The sequence below is a fragment of the Tripterygium wilfordii genome, chromosome 3, assembly GCF_013401445.1.
Source record: "Tripterygium wilfordii isolate XIE 37 chromosome 3, ASM1340144v1, whole genome shotgun sequence".
In the NCBI taxonomy this organism is placed as follows: Eukaryota; Viridiplantae; Streptophyta; class Magnoliopsida; order Celastrales; family Celastraceae; genus Tripterygium; species Tripterygium wilfordii.
Window position 1 is genome coordinate 7,570,820 of NC_052234.1, and position 21,328 is coordinate 7,592,147.

The 21,328-nt window shown below is 36.6% G+C and overlaps 1 protein-coding gene and 1 non-coding gene across 2 annotated transcripts; one reads left to right on the forward strand and one right to left on the reverse strand.

Annotated features, from left to right (window-relative positions):
* Positions 1 to 1,604: 1,604 nt before the first annotated feature.
* LOC119995012 (two-component response regulator ORR21) lies at positions 1,605 to 8,846 on the reverse strand. Its single transcript, XM_038841369.1, has 6 exons — positions 8,297 to 8,846; positions 7,770 to 7,922; positions 7,300 to 7,698; positions 7,086 to 7,162; positions 3,346 to 4,536; positions 1,605 to 1,979 (listed from the first exon to the last, which is right to left on the reverse strand). The coding sequence occupies exons 1-5, from the start codon at positions 8,478 to 8,480 to the stop codon at positions 3,346 to 3,348; spliced, it is 2,004 nt and encodes a 667-aa protein (XP_038697297.1). The 5' UTR covers positions 8,481 to 8,846; the 3' UTR covers positions 1,605 to 1,979.
* Positions 8,847 to 18,204: 9,358 nt separating this feature from the next.
* LOC119995730 lies at positions 18,205 to 18,311 on the forward strand. The gene has a single exon (XR_005467692.1). It is a non-coding gene; the product is annotated as a small nucleolar RNA R71 (small nucleolar RNA).
* Positions 18,312 to 21,328: the final 3,017 nt, after the last annotated feature.

The following is a 21,328-nucleotide window of genomic DNA, read 5'->3' on the forward strand; positions in this document are numbered from 1 at the left end:
TCCTTGAAAATTATGATATCTATTAAGAAAAATTGTCAGCTGTTTTAAATTTCAAACAATGCGGCAATTTTGTAGTAAGAAAAGAAAAATACTACTTTTAAATGTCTTATTATTTTATTAATAAAACCTTAACAACTGAATAAATAATTCATAATTGACGCCGGCTTGCGGAAGTCAAAATAGTAATGCTAGGTAGTTTATATAGTGATAATAGAGCTTAATTCTCTAAAAAAAAAGTTAAAACGGTTTAATTTTCAAAATACATGTTAGATTTTTAAAAAATTACATATTCGGAAGCAGCACATAAAATTTTTTCTAACAAGATCTATTGTCGATGAGTTTTATCGGATAAATCTTAATTTCATTGTTTTTTACAATGAAATTTCAAAAAAATGAATATTAGACTATGCTTTAACAACAATAGAATATATATTAAAACAATAAATTTTGAATAATAATGAATTTTGAAATAAAAAAATAGAATAAAGTTATTAAACATGTTTGGACTCTTATGAGCTACTAAACTAATGAATTACATGTGGTTTTCGAAGTTAAAATGTCTTTTTATTTTCTTAATAAAACCTTAACTAAATTTCAAGCCTTTGGTTTGAAGTCAAGGTTGTGAAAATTGAAAAGGATATGATTTTCACAATAAAAAAAAATTAACTAAACTAAAATAAACAATTACTATAATCCCATCGAATCTCAACAGAACATTACGTGCACATGGAGCTTGATTTTTCACATAAGGATTAATTATTATGCCTCAAAAATTAAGGCACAGTTCAATATTACGCTCAACCTTTTTGACAAAAATCTGAATACCCCGAAGGCTTTTTCATTACAAAAGATTGATACGTAGGGTGGGAAAACTCATCCAGTTCTGATGATCGAATTTATCCGATCCAGATTAAATCAAGTTTAGACAAACTCTGTCCAATCTAAATGACCAAATTGTTCAACCCAGATTAAATTACGTTTAGACATAAATTATATTTCGAAGTTTGCGTCGAAAAAAATAATAATTTTGTGGGGTTTAAAATCAGTTCTAAGTTTAAACACATAAATCTTGTTTGAACCCCAGATTAGATTATTATCCGATTTACTTGTCTGGAATTAAATCAATCCGGGTTTGATCATTTAAGTACATCCGACATCCAATTCGGATTAAAGTTCGACCTTGTAAATATTTCATAAACACGTAATATTTTCCAACCCGAAACCAATTTTCTTTGTCACCCCTATAATGATACGTAGGTTCGGAATCCAAACATGGTTGTCGCGGGCCATTTGTTACTTCAAAACCACAAGTGATTGATTTATTGAGTGGTTTTCTGGTCTGCCAAGCAACTTCAATGAATATGCTTGATCCTAGAGCTTAAAGCCACCACTCCTTAGGATTTCAAACAAATTAAAGGTTCAAAGAATTCCACACGTCAAAAACATAATAATAGAATCAATATTATTCAACCAAAAAACAATGAAAGAAAAGTCTTGTCCAAGAGCTAGTAAAAGAAAAATATCTTTGTTAAATGGTTTATGATAACTTCCAACCAACAGATTTTGCACCACAAAAAAAAAAAATCAAAAAGTGAAACAACAAATCAGAGAAAAACATAATTTACACCTACACAATTTGTACACAATAAATAAATGAGCATCTCATCATCGATCAAGCTGATAAATTACACGATTACGATGGCGAGAAGCCATCATATTTAACATTCCAAGCTGATAGAATCCAAAGTTTTTATTTTTCCTACAGAAGTAAGACAGACTTCAGAACATTATAATTGACCTCTGGCCTCCATATATTCAGATACTGAGACTCCATAATGCAACCTAAGAAGACTGTTGCAGCAACTGAAATCAAGTCTAGAGTGAAAATAATGTACAAATTTCAGCTGGAATACCTCCTGGAAATTCAAAGGCTAGAAACAAATTGTCCCATTTGTGCAAAAGGCAAGAGCATGGCAAGCCTGTTGTCAATGATAATTAATTAGAAACCCAACCAATAATAGATTGCATGCTTTAGAATATCTTTTTCCAATAAAGAAGAGTGGAAGCATTTTTTACATAAAACGATGTCTCTACCCAAAAGTAATTGCAGGAATAAACAAAAAGCCATCTGAAGATACTGCATAACCACTTACAGCCACTTTCAATCCCATTTATCAATTTTAAGCATTATTATGTGTATTTGGTATTCCCAGGCTCCATTCAGAGGTAGAAAAGAAAATTCCAAAATATTCAGCTAATATGGATTCCAGTCAGAAGCTTCCAAATCTTATGTTAATTGTATGCAATTATGTATAGTAGTACACATATCCTGATATCCACACCACAATTATCAAATGCAGGAAGATGGATGCCAGTTAGAGGACATGCACATGTATGTTTGAGCGCCGACAAGAAGGCTTTTCTGCATTCAAGATAGGGCTCCATCCACTTGACACAGCGGCAATGGCATACCGAAAGCACCATCGCTAGTCTCAGTAAAAAGTTAAATAGCATGGACTTCCTTTCAATAACACCCTTACTCAAGGATACCAAAAGCCTAGGCTGACAATTTTAGTTATTGCCTAAAAAGCTAAAACATCATGGACTTTCTTGTACAAAAAGCTTAACTGTGTCTGCATTTCTCTATAACAGAAATTAAAGAAAATACTCAAGGATCTTGGAGGATGGTGGCCAAGATAAAGAAATCGAAGAAACAAAGTTTAAGGAAATTGTCATATTAAGAGTTATACATGCTTTCTTTTCTGGTTCAAGAGGCTGTGAAGAAATGGAATAGCATTGAAGGGGAAAACATGCCTAGACTAACGCTCAAGAAAAAGATGGCTCCCACGCCAAGAAAATAAAAATACGGATCTTGTGAGACTATGTGTACAATTTGGCAGGGAGACAGATATTAATGATTTCTTGAATTTTTCAAACGAAAATATTTGTTCATAGGCCTGTTACCCTCTTGTCTCTAAATGTACTTTTAATTTTACTAAGCAAATGGGGGATAGAGAGAAGGAGATAACCTATGACAGAAGGATGGGTTAAGAACAAGTAATCTTGAAAAGAAATGTCACTCAAATGCCAATTATGAATCACATGGACATTGAAAGACCATGTAGTGATCATCATCATAATTCATAAGTGAAGTCCAGGTAAAAAAAAACCTCCCATCAGTACAATTAGCAAAGAAAATAACCACTCCATGTCATTACCTCAATAACTGTATCAATAAAATCAAAATGGAAGAAGCCAACATGGACTTACTAGAAAAGGCATATCGGGAATTATGAATAACATAAGCAGAAAGGAAAAAATGTGAAACCTAAGTAAATTACTTACCTATTCAGTGAAAACACTAGTGAGGTCATTGGAAGAAAATTTCCGCAACACTGGGATGCCCAAGTCAACACTGTCCATATACTCCATATTTGCCTCCTGCTTCACTACATTAATGTTGTTCTCCATAGGGTTTTTAACTATTTTAAAATTGCCAATTGGTGATTCAAATTCATCAGCTGCAAACCGGCTTGGAATGCAGGTCCCTTTACCAACAAATCCAAGATTTTTAAGGGGATTCTGATCCAGTAATTCACCTGGCTTAGTAGCATAAGAACCAGGAACATCACACCCATCAAGAACAGGCCCTGACATATGACCCACAGCTTTAAATGTCTTGGTTGAGTTCTGAATTTTCTGAGCTGTGCTACCGTCAGCATTCACTGAACAAGAAGAGACGGAAGGAGATAAAGAACAAGGGCCTGCGTACCCACTATGAATGCCTGTATTTTTGCAATCTCCATCTGTTATTTGTCCAATATGCACTGAGTTATTTGATTGAGTTGAGAGAAAACTGTAATCTGCAGCAGAAATCTTATTAAAGTTGCAATTTTTATTTACAGAAGTAGGACTATTTGCTGACTGGAAACTGGTTGAAGACAAAAGGGGCAACACAAGGCAAGATGGCTGCACAGTTATTGAACGGCTGGGCTCTGGCAGCGAAGACCTTAGCTGCTGTAGTTGTGGAGGCAGTTTTTGCCGTCGTCCTTGCTGTTGTTGCAATATATCAATTAACATGTTACTATTCTGAGTGCCAATACCACTAGAATTGCTACCAGTTCCAACAGTACCAAAACCATTACAAGACCAGACTCCAAACCCTGAAGGAGCATCTTCAACTGACACAGTAGAATGTGGCAAATGTTTGGATATGTTGGAATGGCATTTCACTAAAGGCTGACCAAATGCCACACCACGTTCAACAGGGATACACTTGGGCCCCTGCAGGGATGCTTGGAGAAGAGTTTGCTGCTCTATTGCTGTAACTAGGCCACCCGTTGGTTGACCTAGAAGTTCAGCGTGAAGGGCTGCTAATGTCTGTGGAGGAATTTGGCCAGATGCAGCCAAAGCCTGAATGTCAAATCTTCCAAGTGACCCAACACTCAGATTTGGCTCTGCAGTTCCACAAAAGGTGTTAGGAATCCCACCTTGTTGCGCTGCTCCACTTAATCTCTTCAAATATAGCCTGAATTTCTGTAAAAAAAAAATCATTTGGGTTCAATTGACAAATATTAAACATATCAACCAACAAATGAAGACCAAAGATATAAAACATACGTTTCATCCCTGTCGATAACAAACTATTCCACCCATCATGCTTATTTGGTAGGAAGGAAAGTAGTAGAGAGGATTGGTGGAAAGAAATAAAGCATAGAACATTTTTGCAGGAATGAAATATATCAGTTGTGGATGGTCAGTACACAATACACTCATCACCTTCTCCAAAACTGGAAATGGGAAGTTCGTAACTTTTTGGAATGGTAATTATTCCACTTTGAGTACTGTGTACCCTTGTCTGAAGATCTCATTAAATTTGCATGATACCTGTAGATATGATACATTTGTGAAAAGAGGAGGAAGGAGCAAGTCCAGATTTGTTAAGGATGAGATGAGTGAGGACTTGACAAGGGATTGACTTTGCTCTAGACATCTATGAACTCTAAATCTCTAATTCATCCAAAAGTTTGAGGATAAGAGTGATCCTTTCAAATTCCAGAGATTAAACACGATAAATGCCAAACTTAGAGGTTTAACCTTCCACTATTGGTTTTTTACAACGCAAAAAGAATTTTATTAAAGCACCAAGACCAAGGAGTTGTAGTAGTGCAACCTAGAGGTCGCAGGTTCAATTCCTAGAAATAGCTCTCCACATATTATGTGGGGGGGGGGGGGTTAAGGGCTGCAAAACATCCTCCATGTCCTCGTTCCCACTCACTACGGGAGCCTTGTGCACGGGAGTTGTTTACCTTTTTTACCACCAAGACGAAGTGCAAGGAGGCTAAATTAATGGCCCCAAGAAATTGTGACTGGTGCAAGAGCACTAGAATCCCCCGACTGCCCACCTCCCTCTCTCAAAATAAATAAATAAATAAGGCCGGAAGAAACGACGATGTAACAGAAGAATCAAAAGCCACTAGAATACAGGCATGAAAGATTAGTATAACAAACTATATCCGGCAAAAAGAGAAAGGAAAGAGAGGAGAACAAGCTCTTCTAAGTGATCCTACATATTTGGGTTATGAGCATGCATTTCAAATTGCGAGGGACAAGAGGAATGATCAACTGTTTTTACTTCGATCAAATAAATTTGAGAAAAAGAAATGGTACACGGATAACAAAGGACCACACAAGGAATTGGATGTGGAGTTGTAGACTTCCTAACAACTCGTAATGTAAACTAGAAAATTTAGTGGTATATGCTAGAAGGTAAAATGTGGGACATGGGTCAGGGGATGAAGTTGACCCTCAAAACAAGCATGACCAGCAAGAAGAGCATAAAATTGTGCTCAAACATATCTGCATGCAAATATCTATGTCCAAGGAACTTCCCCATAGTATCCTTAACAACACCAAGTGGCTATGCTATCATTTTCATTTTATTCCCCTCTTATAAAACACATAATCGAACGAAGTCAAAGCTCGCTAATAAGATGATGTAGCTAAGCTGAAGTGAAAGAAGACAATAGTTGCCAGGACTACTGGAGCCTAAAGGTTGTAACCATCCGCTAGTAGAGACATTTTCTAACCATAGATTATCTTTTAGGACCAAGAGTTTTGCTTATCGTCAATGAGAAAGTTTTCTCACCAACGAGAATGAAAAAAACTATTAATTCGAACGTCATTGAAATTCTCATTCATGTGTGTAGCTGGTGGAATTTAAAAACAAATATATATATATATATATATATACACACATACATGTTTATATTTATATATCCATTAGCCCAACTGAAATTTTTTCATACGTATGTTATGTTGGAGGTAGCCCGTAGCCTACGAGGCTACGAATCAAACTCGTGACTCGTGCTCCATAAGTGAAGGTTTGACTTTGTTAAAGCAAGGCATTTCCATAAAAGCAATTGATACAAAACTTTCAAAAAAAAAAGGAAGAGGAGAACTACCAGCATGTAACAAGTCAATTCGCAGTCAAAGATTGATTTTTGTAGCCACAATAATATAGATATTGAGGTTTAACATTGTCAAATAAATTATTTTCAACATTACTAGAACTTCTTTCCACTTAACTAGTTTCTATTTCAATCATATCTTAAACAGATATCCCAGTATTCCCCTTTCTGGTTGTGATGAGGGATTATAAAAGACTCTGCTGCTCGTTGAACCTATTCTGTTTCATTAAATAATTCCATGAAACTTTGATACTTTTATGAATTAGTTAAAGACTTTTTATGAATTAGCTAAAGAGAGTGTCTATAACCTAATGGGTTTAACTAAGCTCTCACATGTCCTACAATGTCAATAAATCCTACTAGCTTGATGCTTGTATGCTACGAAATACCGTTATTTCTCTAATCATGAGTATCCACTTACGGAGAATGCCCCGTGGGGGTTGATTTGTGTAGTTAAATTCTTCTACATATTTGTGTATCTTCCTTCATCATAACTATTAGAATAGTTTGGACAAAGCAAAACATAAATTAGTAATAGTTGAAAATCAAAGTTTCTCAAAATCAATAACCAACTAAATTTTAAAAATAAATAAATAAAAGACAGAAGAACCACACCTGCAGATGACTTGCCACATTTTCTCTCGTTAAGCCAGGTACATTCATCAATTCAAGAATTCTCTTTGGTACAGCTTCTGAAATAGAAACCATAAATTTCTCAAAATGAGTAGAATGAAGTAAGACAACATACACACACACTCACACATAACGGTATATAGTGCTAAACTATACACAAAAACTATCAATAGGGACAAGTTTTTGAATATCATACTATCAATTCCAAGCTGGTTGACAGCACCAACAAATTGCTGATGTAGCTCCACTGACCAAACAACACGTGGTTTCTTCGATGTTGTGGGATCATCATTTTCTAGCTCCCCATCATCTTCTTCCTTAGAGTTGCTCCGCTTTTTCTGTGCCTTAACAGTTCCTTCCATACCATCATTAACAGAAGAAGCATATTCAATATCATCATTTCCATCTTTATGTTGATCATTGTCTTCTACGCTTCCAGAATGTTCAATTTCTCTATTTTCATTCCATTTTTTCCTCACAACATGCTGCCATATATTCTTGAGTTCTTCCTCACGAATAGGCTTAATCAAATAATCACAAGCCCCGTGTCTGATACCCTTCATTACAGCGCTTGTCCTCCCATCCGCAGACATCACTGCAGTTAAACTTCAAGTTAAGCATTGGAGCAAAGCTTAAAATTTCTTACAAAATAAGATCAATACTCACTTATTACAGGAAGGTCCATTTCCAGCCCAACATGTTCTAAAAGCTTATAGCCATCCATATCAGGCATGTGGACATCACTCAGTACCACATCAAAATAACCTTTCCTTTCCCGTAGCAGACTCAGAGCCATGGTAGCCTTTGAGCAGGGTGTAACTGCAGCAAGGAAGCAGGAAGTTAAAGGATTGAACACGTTAGGCATGACAGATCCCGAAGATGATGGTTTTAGTTTTAATTCAATGACAAATAAAAACGAACCCCTTGCCTAGCGGTCATGGTTCAATTCTAGGAAACAGCCTCTCACTATGCTGGTGTAAAGGAAACACTCAGAATACTAAATTATAAAACTATTCAGAGTGACTTCATGAAATCATTAACATGATAGTCTGACATAAATTCCTTTTGATTGTCCAGAACTTCCTTCAATAGCTTAAACCAACACGAAATTCATAGGACTGCAAATTTTCTACTCAACGAAACCACAAACCCATAAAAAAGAAACGTAGAGCTGAAAGAGAGAAGCTACTGACCGCGATACAGACACCGACGTAGCATCTTCTCAAGAATCCGCAAGCAAGGGACGTCGTCGTCCACCACGAGTACCCTCAAATCCACCGGGAATTGGTCAGAAACTGCCACGCTAGCACCCTTCGAGGACCCATAGCCACTGGCACTGGTGCCCACACTGGACGCCACTCTCTGCAAAGCAGCCATAGCAGGTATCCACAGCACTCCACCCCCTCCCAATTAACAAGAAGACCCTACTCCCTCTCCCTCACAGTGGCGCGTGCCTCCAGAAACCAACAATTCACCATTTTCGGGAGTCAAAATAGTGATGGCGGCTCATCGGAGTCAGATCTGTGGCAATAAAAACCAGAATTCGAAGCTGAAATTGGAAGTAGCGAGTGAAATGTAGGTTTATGAGGGAATTTGTGATCTGATCCGGTTGAGAAGAAGAAAAAATTTCAATAATTTGTGGTTTATGTATGTGGTTGAGTGAAGCGACGAGAGAGAGCGCGAGATGAGAGAGATGACAAGGAAAAGAGGGTTAAGACTTAAAACTAAAGAGTTGTTGTAAAGAAGAAAACTTTCCATTTCAGGATTTAAACCAAGAGAACAAGAGATAGATTGTTTATTCTTGCACTGTTTACTCGTATCAATTACAAAGATACCTTATGTCTATGAAAAAAAGATCAAATCACTTTTTCAATATTTCCTCATATTGTAATAACTATTGCAACTTTTATATGAGTCTCTCATATTTATGTTTTGAGACATTCATATGTGATCAGTCATTTAAGAGTAATTTATAACACTCACCCTTAAATGACCACATACACAAAGAATATGTCTCGTTAAAACCTTTTTAAGGAAAGGAAAAAGAGTACAATCCATACCATTGTATTCACGTCTTTACTCCCCTGATTCAACAAGATCTTTGAGCTATCGCATTCCAATGCTATAGACCAATTCTTAAATGTTGCAGGTGGTAGTGCCTTGGTGAATAAATTTGCTAGATTATCAGAAGATCGAATTTGTCGAACATCCATATCACCACTTTTTTGGAGGTCATGTGTAAAGAAAATTTTTAGAAAGATGTGTCTAGTTTTATCTCCCTTCATGTATCCTCCTCGGAGCTGTGCTATACATGCAACATTGTCTTCATACAAGACTATTGGAATACTCTTAACTGATTGTAATCCACACTTTTCTTGAATATGTGAAATCATTGATCTTAGCCACACACATTCCCGACTAGCTTCATGAATTGCAAGTATCTCGGAATGATTAGAAGAAGTTGCTGAAATTGTATGTTTCACTGATTTCCAAGAAATAACAGTATTTCCATAAAGAAATACATAACTAGTCTGAGACTTTGCACTGTGAGGATCATAATGATAACCAGCATCTACATACCCAACAATCTGAGACTTTGGATCAATTGAGTAAAATAGACCCAAATTGGTTATACCTCTAAAATAACGTAGAATATGCTTAATTCCATTCCAGTGTTGTCGCGTACGAGCAGAACTAAATCTTGCTAGTAAATTGACAGTAAATGCAATATCTGGTCGTGTACAATTGGCTAGATACATCAACGATCCAATTGCACTTAAATATGGTGCTTCTAGATCAAGTAATGGCTCCCCCTCATATTGAGGTCGAAATGGATCTTTCTTAACATCAAGCAAATGAACTATCATTGGAGAGCTCACAACGTGAACTTTATTAATATAGAACTGGTTCAGTACTTTTTCAGTATAAGTGGTTTGGTGAAGAAAGATATCATTGTTCAAATGTTCAATCTAAAGACCAAGACAATATTTTGTCTTTCCTAAATCTTTCATCTCGAATTATGCATTTAAATAATCACTAGCTTTAGTGAGCTCTTCAGAAGTCCCAACTAAATTTAAATCATCAACATAAACAACGATTATAACAAATCTGGATTCTGACTTTTTAATAAAAATGCATAGACAAATCGGATCATTTGTGAATCCTTCTTTAACCAGGTATTCACTTAATCGGTTGTACCACAAGCACCCGGATTGTTTCAACCTATATAATGAACGCTGAAGTTTGATTGGGCATAATCCTTTAGACTTTGCTTCAGGCAAATGAAATCCTTTTGGGACTCTCATATAGATATCATTGTCTAGTGAGCCATATAAATTAGTTATTACAACGTCCATAAGACGCATATTCAGTCGTTCAACGACTGTTAAGCCAATTAGGAATCTGAATGTGATTCCATCCATGATAGGAGAATATGTTTCATCATAATCAATTCCAGGCCTCTGCGAGAAACCTTGTGCTACAAATCTCGCTTTATAATGAGTAATTTCATTATTCTCATTTCGCTTGCGCACGAATACCCATTTGTATCCTTTGGGTTGTACATCTTTTGGTGTCTGGACTACAGGTCCAAAAACTTCTCTTTTTGATAGAGAATTTAACTCTGCTGTTATAGCTTCTTTCCATTTTGGCCAATCACTTCTATATCGACATTCATCGACAATTTAGGCTCGGGATCCTCATTACTTCTGGTCATGTCTGTAGCAATTGGATAAGCGAATACATTATCTACAATAACCTTACTTTTATCCCAACAACCTTCTTGAGATATTGAGCTCTCATTATTATTATCATCAGGTACCTGTATCTCTTCAGGAGATATTTTTTTAGAAGGTTGGGGATTAGAACATACATTCCCTTCAGGAGTAATCTCTATAAGAGTATTCTCTACATGAGGAATATGCTCTTCTGAAGCAAGCTCTGTTAGAACTCTAGTAGAAATTTATATATTTCTCTTTTGGGGAATTTTATCTTTAGCTCCAGTGGTCATCCACATTTCTGATGTGGTTTCAAATAATCACTTGTTGTTCGTCTTCAGGGATATTGATACGTGCAGTTGCATTTCTAAACAGAGCTTGCCTTGTAAATGAATACTTTTCTGAACTTCAAGTTCATATTGATTTGTTCGGGGATCAAAATGAGCATGTGTCATAGTATTCCAAGAAATGTCATCATGCTTATATGGTTGAGTATCTTTTCTTCCTAATGAAGAAAAATTAGACTCATCAAAATGACAATCAACAAACCTGGCTTTAAAAACATCATTAGTTAATGGTTCAAGATATTGAATGATAGAAGGGGAATCAAAACCAACATAAATTAACGTTGTGGCCCATCTTAGTGCGCTGTGGAGGTGAGTGAAATAGGAACACAAACAGCACAAGCAAAAACATGAAAATGTGAAATATTAGGTTGATAACCTAATATTAATTGTAATGTTGAATATGAATTATGAGCATATGGTCTAACTCTAATTAATGATGAAGCATGCAATATTGCATGTCCTCAAGTGTCATAATATAATTTACTTTTTAAGAGCATAGGTCAAGCAATCAATTAAAGACGCTTTATAAGTGATTAAGCTAAACCATTTTGAGTATAAGTATATGCAACAGGATGTTCAACATCTATCCCTAATGCCATGCAATAATCAATGAATGCTTGAGAAGTAAATTCACCAGCATTATCTAAACGAACAGACTTAATAGGATAATAAGGAAACTGTGCATGTAAGTGAATTATTTGAGCTAAGAATCTGGCAAATGCAACATTATGAGTAGATAATAAACACACGTGTGACCATTTAGATTATGCATCTATCAGAACTGTAAAGTAATGAAATGGTCCACATGATGGATGAATAGGTCCACATATATCTCCATGAAAGAAGTTAGGAGATTCAACACCTACCTTTAGGATAAATGGTCTCACAATTAACTTTCCTTGTAAACAAGCAACACACAAGTGATCTTTAGGTAAAAGAAACTGTTGATTTCTTAATGGATGTCCATTTGTATTTTCAATTATTCTATACATCAAAGTAGAACCTAGGTGACCAAGACGGTCATGCCAAAGTAGAGATTCCTTTGGATTAGAGCACTTCTTTTGATCACAACATGTGTTTCGATCCATTTTATACTTGTGTAGTATAAACACGAAGAGAAAGCTACAAGATTTTCTACTACTAGCTTTGGCTTGAAATAATGGAAGTAATATATAGATAATCTGTATTACCTTCACTTCCAGACTCAAAATGATATCCATTCTTACGAATATCTTTGAAACTTAGTAAGTTCCTCTTTGATTTAGGAGCGTATAATGCTTCCTCAATATATATTTTTGTTCCTTTAGGCAATATGATATTAGCTCTTTTGGAGCCTTCAATTAGTTTTGATGTGCCTGAGATAGTATCAACATTTGCTTCAAGCAATGTCAAATGTAAGAAATATTTCTCATATTGTAGGATAGTATGTGTTGTTGCACTATCTATCAAACACATGTCTTCACCATTCAAGTGACAATCATGCAATGCTTTGTTGTGAGTCATAATTCTAGAACAAGAAAATATGACATAAATTACTTACTGATGTAATATAATTTAAACATATAAATGAATAAAAAACTTGAAATCATTGTCACTATGGAGATTTGATCCTGGGACTTTATAGCCACAATCTAAGATCCCTACCACTCGGATTAACGATTTCTTGGTGATATTATTTTATTTCAATATATAATATAGCACACAAATTTTTATTTAATAATATGATTATATATAGCATGCATGCATAAATTTAAATACCACACACTTGGATAAATAACTATAGTTTATATGGATTTACCATTTGGATTATTCTCAAAGAAATCATAGACATTCAAATGTGTAAATTCATCAGTAATATCAAGATCATCGAAGTCTATAAAATTTGTTTCCACAACTTTTGCTTTTCCCTTGATGGAGGCTTGGTATAGACCAACTAAATGCCTAGGCATACGACAGGTGCGACCAATGTCCTGGAGCACCACATATGAAACAAGTCTCCTCAGTACCCTTTTGGGGTTTATATTGTAAACGTTTTTCATTCTGTTGACTTAATTCTACATCATACTTCTTCTGGAGGGATGGTTTATTTTTTTGACTTGTTTCAGAATCATACATCTTCTAGTGGTATGGCTGAAAATAATTACCTCCTCGATGTTGACAGCCATAACCGCGGTCTCGTCCTCTTTTTCCACCACTTCCACTGTTGGGTCTAAATTAACCTTACTAGCAAGTGTACTAGTAGGCGACTACAGCACAATGATAAGCAAGGGTCGAATCCACAGGGACGGAGTTATGTCTAATCCAAATGTATACTTGTATGTATGTATGGACAATGCAAAAGAGTAAAGTTTCACTCAAGTTTGTTTGGTTTAGCAATTGAACTAAAGACAAGCAAATAGTAAAGTGTTCTTGGTATTTTCTTGGAATAAGGATGCAAATTACGCTAATGCAACTATCACTAATGCAACTAATATGAATGAGATGAGTTAATGAATATGATATGAACACCAAGGCTTCAGAATCCCCCTTGGGAAATGACTTGTAAAGAGACAAATTCACACACACATTTGCTAATTCGGACAAAAAAAATCCTTACCTAAGTCGGTTTTAGAGCACTTAAGCCAAATCTCCCTAAAATCGATTACTAGCCATCTTATTGGTCTAGGTAGGATATTCCTAAATACATTCTAGCCATCTTATTGGTCTAAACATGCAAAGGAATTCATGAAGTTCCATAGAGATTAGGATTCATATAAATTGTCACCTAATTAAAGGGAGACACATTCATAATCAAGAGTTTCAAGAAGCATAATCTACTTGACACATTACCGTCTAAGTAAATTCTTCAAACAATTTCATCCAAAACCTAAAGTGTTGGCCAAACACAACAAGCATGAAGAAATTGCAATCAAGCATAGAAACACAAGATTTATACCCAAATCAACTCATATATATGTAAATCAAGTCATACACAAAGCCGTCAAACCCAAGGCTTCATCCTAGCCTTGGCAAAGGTGGTTTAGTTACACATAGAGAGAGAAAAACACAAGAAGATAGATGAGAAAAACATGAATAAACCCAATGAGTTGAGAAGATCCAAGTTGGGCTGAAGAATCTCTCCTCCTAGCTCCAAGAATCACCTTTGCTCTCTATTTTCGCTCTCCAGAAAGTCTGTTCAAAGTGTCAAAAGTGTTCTACGGTTAGGGCAAATCCCGAATTAAAGCTGACCCAAAAACTTTTTTTTGCGCCTAAGCGTGTTGAATTCATGCCTAGGCATGCCGCACCTAGGCGTGTGGATGTCGCGCCTAGAACAGCCTCGTTGTAAACAGAATGCCCAAAAATTTTAAATACCCTACAACCAGATTCCAACATATTTAAACTTATATCCACACAAAAAAAAATTCAATAAAAAAGAACTATGAAGCACAAAAGGATACAAAGATTCATTGGGTTGCCTCCCAAGTAGCGCTAAATTTAGTGTCTTAAGCCAGACGTAGCTGTACCTACAAAATCAAACATGTATGCATCAACACTTAACAGTTTAAGCAAACTCCCACCCCAAATTTTAAGAACATGCATGGTTGTCAATACAAATAAATAAAGGGAGGGAGAAAGCTTAAACACAACTCTTGTTTTAGATAAGGAGAGAGACAACTTGATTCAGAGAAATCACCACAAGTCTCAACACTTTCACAACAATTCTTGGGAAACAAATCAAGGAGGATGGTGCACATGATACTTTCCCTTCAGAATCCCCGAAACATTTGGCCCACAGAATTCAAGTTCGTGAGCCACAAATTTCCACCCTTTTTTATCTTAGAATTCGTTATTGTGAAAGTACCATGGATGGACAATTTCAATGTCTCAAAAGGAGCACTTGCTTTACATCTCAACGTTGTTTTAGAGCATGTTTTTTTTTTTAACTTCCTTGCTCTTGTCCGCACGCATTTCAAAGTTGGAGATAGCTTGCTAGTAACAAAGGAAGTAGCCACTAGCTCGTTGGATATTGGCGATGATGGGGTCTTTTTGCTTTCAATGCCATCACCAACCACACATTCCATAACCTCATCACTTGAAGTCATTTTTGTCAATAGATTCACTCTCTCATGGCCAACTGATGTGCCAAATATATACATACATTTGCACATCTTTTACACATGAGTTCATCCCATTTTGAGTTGATTAAGAGTTGATATTGCCTAAGAAAAGTATATTTGCATATTGTAGGTGCCAAGGCAAGAAAGGGAGGAAAAGAGTGCAAAATGAAGATTTGGAGTCCAGAACTGATTTCTGATCGATCGGAGCCATTCCCGATCGATCGGAGCCATTCCCGATCGATCGGAGCCATTCCCGATCGATCGGACCTGCCAAAATACCCAAAAAATCTTGAAGGTAGATTGTATTTCCGATCGATCGGAAATATTACCGATCGATCGGAGGTACTATTCATAGCACGCGTAGTTTCGTGAAAAAGTTCCGAATTCACTTGTTTGGAAGCCAAAACGACCCCAACTTGTTTTGAAAATGACATAAGAGTTTGGGGAAGTATAAAAGGGCATAAAATAGGGTTTTTGGGGAGTTCTTGGAGATGGATTTCATTCTACTACCATTGGAGAGCTTGGAGGCCACCATTGGAGCTTGGAAAAGAAGAGGGTCTACAAGGGGGTTTTCTCTCTCCTTTTCTATCCTAGTTTCTATGGTTGATTTCCTTTGTTTAATGATGTATTTTGCTTACATGAGTGGCTGGATTTCTTACTAGGGTCTTAATGTAACCAAACCTTGAAGATTCAATAAACTTGGTTTCCTTATTTCTTGATTTCTCTCTCTATATTGATTGTCTATGGGTGTGATTAATGCTTTTGAATGTTTGGCCATCATTCAATTGATTTGCTGCCTAGATTGAGACCGGAAGGAGATATCTAGGTTTTGCCTCAAGCCATAGATGACATAGGGTGCATGAACCATAGGAATATAGGTTTGTGACTTATGCAATCGTTAAATGATTTTCATAGTTCTTAATGGGTTTTGATATATTAATCCGATTGTTAGGAATAACAGGGATTTATATTGAAAATACGTTTGATGTATCTAGGAATAGAACATTGAATCAGTTGGAAAATCGATTGTTATTATAGAGAGAGGAATTAGGGATCAAGGGACCAAGGGAATTGAATTGGATAGGTGAGGTGACGTTAAGTACCCTAGTGCTTTCCATCCTTGATTTCATACTTGTGTTTGATTTGTCTTTGTTCTTTTTAAATTAGTGTAGTTAAAAATCAAAACAAACCACGAAACCTTTCCCCAATTTGCATAGTTGTTACTAGTTTGACATTGATTTCTATTGCCAACACATCCCTAGTGGAAACGATAATTTACTCACCTCTTTATGACTTGTGCGATTTGTGCGCTTGCAATTAAATCCATAGCACCAACCATATCAACATGAAGGCATTCCCTAATGACATCTGGAATCTTCATAGCCTTAAAGATTTTGAACTCCATGGTCTTGTCAAAGACTGTCATTGTGAGCATGCCCTTTTCCACATCTATAATGGTCTTTGTGGTAGCCGTAAAACTGCGCCCCAAAATGATAGGCAAGTCTTTCCCTGGAATAGGGTGATTTTCCATCTCCAAAACCAAGAAATCCACTGGAATAATGAATTCACCAACTTTAACCAACACGTCTTCAATAATGCCAAGAGGGTAAACAATGGAACGATCGGCTAGCTGAAGAGAAACTAAAGTGGGCTGCAGATTCCCTATGTTCATGGTTTGAAAGATGGAGTGGGGCATAATGTTCACACTAGCCCCAAGATCAAGCAATGCCTTCTCAATTTTATGCGCACCAATGGTGCATGAAATTGTTAAGCTACCTGGATCCTTCAACTTTGGAGGTAGTTTCCTTTGCAAAATGACACTCGTCTCTTCTGACAAAAAGACTTTCTCATGCTCACATACTTTCTTCTTGTTGGTGCACAACTCCTTAAGAAATTTGGCATATTGAGGAATGGACTTAATAGCCTCAATGAGAGGTATATTAATCTCCACTTTCTTCAAAACTTCAAAAATATCCCTATTATACTTGCTTTTCTTAGCCGGTGCAAGACGAGATGGGAAAGACACTTTTGGAACATACTCTTCTACTTTTGGCTTATCCTTCTTAACATAAGGTATTGTCGAAGCACTTGGCTCCACCACTATAGGCTCATCATGACTCTCACCTTCAAGCTTCTTATACTCAATCTTGTTATCCACTTCGCAAAACAGTAATAGCATTAACATCTTCATGCTTCTTGGGATTTACCTCAGGTTGACTTGGGAGCTTTCTCAACTGTCTTTCACTCAATGCATTAGTGAGTTGTCCTACTTGCATTTCAAGCTTTGAGATGGACAGAGTATTACTAGAAACAGTTTGTTGCAACCGAGTCATTGAATTGCTCATCTCCGCTTGGGAATGCTGCATTATGACTTGTGATGGAGCAAGTTGGGTGATAAGGTCCTCCATAGTAGACTTCTTTGCATCTTGAGAAGATGGTGCTTGTGGTGGAGCTTGCCAAGGTCTAGGCCCTTGGTTGAAATTATGGGGTAAAGCATAGGAGAAATTGGGGTGACTCTTCCATCCTGGGTTATAGGTGTGAGAGAATGGATCATTTTGTTGCCTATGAAAAGGTTGAACTACATTAGCCTCAACTTCAGGAAATGTTCCACTTCTAGAACATACATGAGTAGGATGATCAGTGCTTCCACAAATGCCACATGACTCCAAATTTCTGCTCAACAAAGTGACTACCACATCCAATTTTCTAGCCAACAGATGTCATCTCTGTATTTGAAGTACCAGCCTCATAAACAGTGTGTCTAGAAATATCAAGATCACGACTATCCCATTGTGAGGAATTCGCCACCACATTCTCAATAATTTCATTAGCCTCAGTCGGTTCCTTGGCCATAATATTTCCTCCAGCAGCTGCATCTAACTTATGGCGGCATTCATCAGACAGATGTTGATAGAAGTATGAGATAATCTACCATGGCAAGAACTGATGATGTGGACAACCAATCAATAGAGTCTTGTATCGCTCCCAAGCTTGAAAGAGTGGTTCTCCCTTGTTCTGCCTGAAGTGGAAAATCTGATCTCTCAACCTCTGTGTCCTTGACTGAGTATAGAACTTCTGAATAAACTTAGCAGAGAGTTGATCCCAAGAAGTGATAGAATTTGCTGGCAGAGTCTTGAACCAAATCTTAGCACTTTTCTTAAGAGATAAAGAAAATAGCTTCAACCGTATGAACTCTTCAGATATGTCCTGGATTTTTTGAGTGCCACAAATCTCCAAAAAAATTCAATGTGATCACTGACGTCTTGATTTTCCACTCCTGAAAAGGATGGAAACATGTCGATCACATGACATTTAAGCTCATAAGAGAGGTTTGGAGGAATAGTAGGATAGACGATGCAAGATTGTCTAGTAGAGAATTGTGGCATAGAGTAGTTAGTCCATGATAGTGACAGGAGCATTTGCATTGTTGGCATTGTTGCCAACTCCTTCATGATTTTTAGCCATGCTCACTTGTTCAGAATGTTCTCCCAAAGTTTTGTCACTAGACGAACTAGAACTTGATGTAGGAGAAATAGATCGAGTGGGAGAGTGCTCCCCAAGAGGGTCCTTGTCTTTTTGTTCCTTCGTGCACGTTCCAAGTCTAGATCAACAGGAAGAATTTCTATGTCTTGAGAAAGCCTTCCTTGCATGAACTACAAACAAGAAGGAATAGTATAAGGATCACTAATTATCAAGTAAGTAAGCACTAAGCTAAGTATGTAAGTATCTATGTATACAAACTAAAATGGATCAAATATAAGCAACCGTCCCCAGCAATGGCGCCATAAACTTGTTGGGTCGAATTCACAGGGATATATCTAATCGAAATGTATACTTTTATGTATGTATGGACAATGCAAAAGAGTAAAGTTTCACTCAAGTTTGTTTGGTTAAGCAATTGAACTAAAGACAAGCAAATAGTAAAGTGTCCTTGGTATTTTCTTGGAATAAGGATGCAAATTACGCTAATGCAACTATCACTAATGCAACTAATATGAATGAGATGAGTTAATGAATTTGAGATGAACACCAAGGCTTCGGAATCCCCGTTGGGAAATGACTTGCAAAGAGACAAATTCACACACACATTTGCTAATTCGGGCATAACAAATCCGTACCTAAGTCGGTTTTAGAGCACTTAAGCCAAAATCTCCCTAAAATTCATTACTAGCCATCTTATTGGTCTAGGTTGGATATTCTTAAATACATTCTAGCCATCTTATTGGTCTAAACATGCAAAGGAATTCATGAAGATCCATGGAGATTAGGATTCATATAAATTGTCACCTAATTAAAGGGAGACACATTCATAATCAAGAGTTTCAAGAAGCATAATCTACTTGACATATCTAAGTAAATTCTTCAAACAATTTCATCCAAAAACCTAAAGTGTTGGTCAAACACAACAAGCATGAAGAAATTACAGCATAGAAACACAAGATTTATACCCAAATCAACTCATATATATATGTAAATCAAGTCATACACAAAGTCATCAAACCCAAGGCTTCATCCTAGCCTTGGCAAAGGTGGTTTAGTTACACATAGAGAGAGAGAAAAACACAAGAAGATATATGAGAAAAGCATGAATAAACCAAATGAAGAATGCCTCCTCCTAGCTCCAAGAATCACCTTTCCCCTCTATTTTCGTTCTCTAGAAAGTCTATTCGAAGTGTCAAAAGTGTTTTGCGGCTAGGGCAAATCGCGAATTAAAGCTGGCCCAAAAGCTGTTTTTTGCGCCTAGGCGTGTTGAATTCATGTCTAGGCGCAAGCTCATATTTTCGATTCCCTTCAAATCAATGCTCCCTGGGCTGGGCGGATGAAATTATTCTGGGCGTGCATAAATGGTGCGCCTAGGCGTGAGCCTAGGCACACTTCTTCACCAAAATCTCTGGATTTGTCCTGGAAAATTTCAAACAACCATAACTTCTCCATATGACCTCTGATTTGAATGATTTTGGAGTCTACAGAAATCTTGAGATGTCTAGTTTCCAATGCCTTTTGTTTCGCTCAATTCTAATAACTTTACAGAAAGTTATGACCATTTTAGCACACAAAGGTCGGTGAACATTTTCTCCAATTCAGCCCCTTTTTCCACCGCTTTTCATTCCAATCCACAATCAACCTATCAAAATACAAATCAAAAATATAAACACACTCATTATTTATCAAAACGAAGCCTAAGAGGGGGAGATTTCTACCAAAAACAATAGGTATTATCATACCTATCATCCACGTCTATGATTATTATACACAACCGCGTTCACTTCAGGGAATGGTGTGGTGCCCGTAAGATGAGATAGGTGGTTTTTCACTAAAACCTTACCATTTTGTTTAGTAAGAAGTAGGAGGGATATCAATTGAGAACATCGAGTAAAGTCACGGTTTTTATATTGTTGCCACAGGTTTATATCCGCGAGGTGGCAAGCGGTAAATGTATTTTCCTGTTTATCCACTTTGATGATTTTCTCACCACATAATTCCAGTTGTGAGACAATTATGTGTAGTGCATAATTATATTCAGATTTAAATCCTTATGAAGGTGGTGTCGATGAAAAATCATTGCTTTCGTCCGATCCTGTTGGGATTCGGCATTTTCTTCAACTATAGTTTTGCTAAGACCTATAGCATCTAGATGGATCTCGACATCACCAATCCATATCAAGTAATTCTTGCCCGTAATATCAAGGGCTGTGAATTACAATTTTGAAAGATTTGACGTGATGATAATATTAATATAAATGGAATAAAAAAATAATACTTACTTTGCTTGTTTGAACAAACAAGGATCTGATGCCAACATATTGGTAGAGTCTCGTGCTGATAACGTTTTGTAAATAAGAGAATTTTTCAACTTCAGGATTTAAAGCAAGAGAACAAGAGAATAAGAGACAAGAAAGATAGATTGTTTATTGTTGCAGTGTTTGCTCATATCAATTACAAAGACACCTTGTGTCTCTATATGGAAGAAGACCAACCACTTTCTCAATATTTCCTCATATTTTAATAACTATTGTCACTTCTTTTCTTCATATGAGTCTCTTATATTTATGTAGTGGGACATC

What these genes read in the sequence shown, in the direction of transcription:
- LOC119995012 (XM_038841369.1), bottom strand. Translation starts at nt 8,480, where the DNA reads ATGGCTGCTTTGCAGAGAGTGGCGTCCAGTGTGGGCACCAGTGCCAGT. An exon ending in ACGTCGGTGTCTGTATCGCG is followed by an intron (nt 7,923 to 8,296) that starts GTCAGTAGCTTC and finishes TCCTTGCTGCAG; the next exon opens with TTACACCCTGCTCAAAGGCT. An exon ending in ATGTGGCAAGTCATCTGCAG is followed by an intron (nt 4,537 to 7,085) that starts GTGTGGTTCTTC and finishes TTTTTTTTACAG; the next exon opens with AAATTCAGGCTATATTTGAA.